Genomic DNA, 3317 nt, shown 5'->3' with positions numbered 1-3317 from the left:
TATGGGCTCAGCACCTACTGTAGCTCAGCCACATAAACCGGAGCTGATGGGTTCAAATCCAGCCCAGGGCTACCAAACAGTAGTGACAACTACAGCCAAAATCGGCCAGGCATTGTGGTGGGCGACTGTGGTCCCAGCTGCTTAACAGGCTGAGGCAGGAGAATCACTTGAGCCCAGGAGTTGGAGCTTGCTGTGAGCTGTTGACGCCACAACACTGTAACCAAGGGCAATATGGTTAAGACTGTCTCAAAAAAAAAAAAAAAGAGAGAGAGGCTGAATTTTATGTATATACTGTATTTTGTTATCTATCCATCCACTCCTGGTTACTTGGATTGCTTTCACCTTTCAGTCATTGTGAATAATGCTGTTAAGAACATTGGTATGGCAGTTATGTGAGTTCCTGCTTTCAGTTTTTTAGGTAAATACCTGCAAGTGGAATTGCTGGACCATATAATTTTATGTTTAACTTTTTGAGGACACACCAATAGTTTTTCACAGCAGCTCCATGATTTTCTATTTAGCAATGCACAAGTGTTCTGATCCCCCCCCCAACACCTTTAATTTCCTCAAAACAACAAAAAAAAAAAACCCTAATGGCTATGTCAAAGCCACTGTTAAGTAATTTTTCTCCTTCCTCTAAACTTTCAATACATTTCATATATTATGGCACTTAATTCCTACAATGTTTGTTGAAATCTTTCATCCATGAAGTGCTCAGTAAATAGTCAAAAGCCTAAATAAATACACCATGACTTCTAAATACTATACTAGTAATACTACCGTGTTTCCCTGAAAATAAGACCTGCCCAAAAAACAAACCCTAGCAGGATTTCTATGCACTTATTAAATATTAAGTCCTACCCCATAAGACCTAATGATGGGCGTGGCTATGCAGACTCACTTGAAGAGGAAGACATCCCCTGAAAATAAGCCCTAGTGTGTCTTTTTGAGAAAAAAACAAATATAAGACAGTATCTTATTTTCGGGGAAACACAGTAGTTTCAGTCCTACTGAAGTACCTGAACTACTCCCAAATTCCCTTCATCCAGCTAAAATGGCACTTAAAACAAGCAACAAATATTCAGTTTGAGAATATACCATACCAGTATAGTAGAGCTATCCTACCTTATAATCAAAAACTACATTACTCAATTTTCACTGACTGGAACAAGGCAAACCTCTCCACAGCACCCTACTTAACACAAATGTGCTTCACCTATCTGACTTGTACAAGAGGCCACTTTCAAATTTCAATTCTGCATTGCTGTTGGCCTAAAGTGTATAAGGAGACACTTTACATATTTTTGTTTTCATGTTGTTTGGTGTTCTACAGTTTCAAGGACACTTTCACATTCTGTCTCATTTAATTACAATTTACTTATTTTTCTGAGATACAATCTCACTTTCTCACTCTCCCTAGAATGCTGTCATTGCTCACAGCATCCTCTTGGGCTCAAGTAATTTTTTTGTCTCAGCCTCCCTAGTAGCTGGTACTACAGCTGCCGGCCACAACTTCAGGCTATTTTTACAAATGGGATCTGGCTCTTGCTCAGGCTGGTCTCCAACTCCTGAGCTGCGGCATCTGCCCGCCTTCACTTCCCAGAATGTTAGGGATTACTGGCGTGAGCCACTGCACCCGGCTAGCTACAATCTTAACAGCAAAAAATCAAAGCTCAGAAAGCTTAAACTACCTACACAGCTGCCCAACACCAAACCATACTCCACCTACCGACTGTCCCTTTTTGTGCTTTCTTCTGTAGAGTACAGTCCAGTTTATCTGTCGAGGATTCCTCTTGGAAAGGAACGCTGACTCGCATTTTGCATTCACAAACTGGAAAACCTGGCATGACAAATTTGAAGTAATTACTACCCAGCTATACAAAACAGAAAAGGGTGAGTTCGAAAGCCTTAGGAAATTATAATCTATTTTCCCATTTTACAAAACTGAGACTCTCAAATACCAAAAGGCTCATGTCACATAACTTGCCAGGTAACTGAGACTTTACGTTTTGTCTTTTCTCAAGGGCAGGTAAACCTAAGTTTATAGCCAAAAATGGGATGGTGTGTCAAATTCTAGGAGACATTCTGCTCTTGTCCCTCCCGGGGCTCCGAGACAAGCTGATACCCGTGAGACAAATATCTCGGTACCCTACTTCTCCTACACTGGGGCATCAAAGTTACACAAACCCCTCCCGTCCGACCTGACTCAATGCAGGTTGACTTAGAGGTCTCTAACAACCACTCCATGGACGATCCCCGAAGCCTATCAGGGATCAAGGGTGATGTGGAAGATAAACATGCCTGGATTGAATTAGGCGAGACTCTCCTCCTTGGAGTACAAAAATTGGTGTTAAGCCGAAGCGGCCTTTTACCTTGCCGTCGGTCCTCGCGTAGCGTCTCCCATGTCCGGGGTAGATCTTGTACCCGCTGAAACTGCACAGCTCGACCCTGCAACAAAAAGTCAAGCCCATTAGGGAGGATGGCTACGGTAAAGTGAATCCATGCCCATGACACCAGAGAGGCGTTTTGCTCAGGGATGGAAGCGGATTAGGAGCCACATCTGCTTACTTCATGGCGGTAGCACCCGAAACAAAGAAAAGATGGCGAAAAGAAGGAGAGGATTATGGGAAGATACTTTATAAGGTCGTTGGGCAATCTCTTCTCAATTCCTTTTGCGGATTCCGGCGCTCCGTGATGACGTTCGCTGACGAGCGACCAGTCTTGATAGCCGTGACCACCCACTTCCTCCGGAAGAATTTTGTCAAGAGGCTACTGGAAGCCTTCAGGGATAGAGAGAGGTAACGGCTAAATTCGGTGTCAGGCGGTTTTTTGAGTCATCCCGTCCTACTGTGAAGTGTAGAGCCATCGTGTTACTACAGGGAATCTAAACTGAAATGCATCCTCTTTCCCGTTCCTTTTATAGAGACCCAAAGACATACCCCGCAGGTGAAACTCAAAAGAAATCACATTTTTGCCTTCCGTGTTGGTGCATTTCCGCAACCAAATTAAATTTTATAAGCTGAACTATTTGTAGGAAGGTAATGACATTTGAACCGTTTCCTAAGCTGTAGGACTCGAACTGTGAACAGTGGCGCTTTGTGTTATTTATAATTAATATTCATCAAAGGCTTTCTCTGTTCCAGAAATTATTCTAAAGGCATTATATACGTTAGGTCATTCATTTCCAAAATCTTATTAAACACGCGCTGAAGCGGTTTATTTCGGAGCTGCTGTTTGCTGAAACTGAGAGGCCAATGGAGTCCCACCTGAAAGGCCAAGTTCTCAATTTTTTTTTTTGAGCCCTTCTGTGATGTTAC

General features: G+C 42.7%; 1 protein-coding gene across 1 annotated transcript in view; it reads right to left on the bottom strand.

Moving 5' to 3' along the window:
- RPL24 (ribosomal protein L24) overlaps positions 1-2652 on the bottom strand; it is a 6206-nt gene extending 3554 nt beyond the window's left edge. Inside the window, exons 1-3 of the mRNA XM_003801784.2 lie at positions 2569-2652; positions 2373-2448; positions 1730-1840 (exon numbers count right to left, since the gene is read on the bottom strand). Coding sequence (XP_003801832.1) covers positions 1730-1840; positions 2373-2448; positions 2569-2573 — 192 coding nt within the window. The 5' untranslated portion in view covers positions 2574-2652. The remainder of the gene's footprint in view (positions 1-1729; positions 1841-2372; positions 2449-2568) is intronic.
- Positions 2653-3317: the final 665 nt, after the last annotated feature.

The sequence above is a fragment of the Otolemur garnettii genome, unplaced genomic scaffold, assembly GCF_000181295.1.
Source record: "Otolemur garnettii isolate 467f Iridium unplaced genomic scaffold, OtoGar3 scaffold00220, whole genome shotgun sequence".
Classification (NCBI taxonomy): domain Eukaryota; kingdom Metazoa; phylum Chordata; class Mammalia; order Primates; family Galagidae; genus Otolemur; species Otolemur garnettii.
Note: the sequence above shows the minus strand (reverse complement) of the source record. Positions and strands in the feature narration are given on the sequence as shown.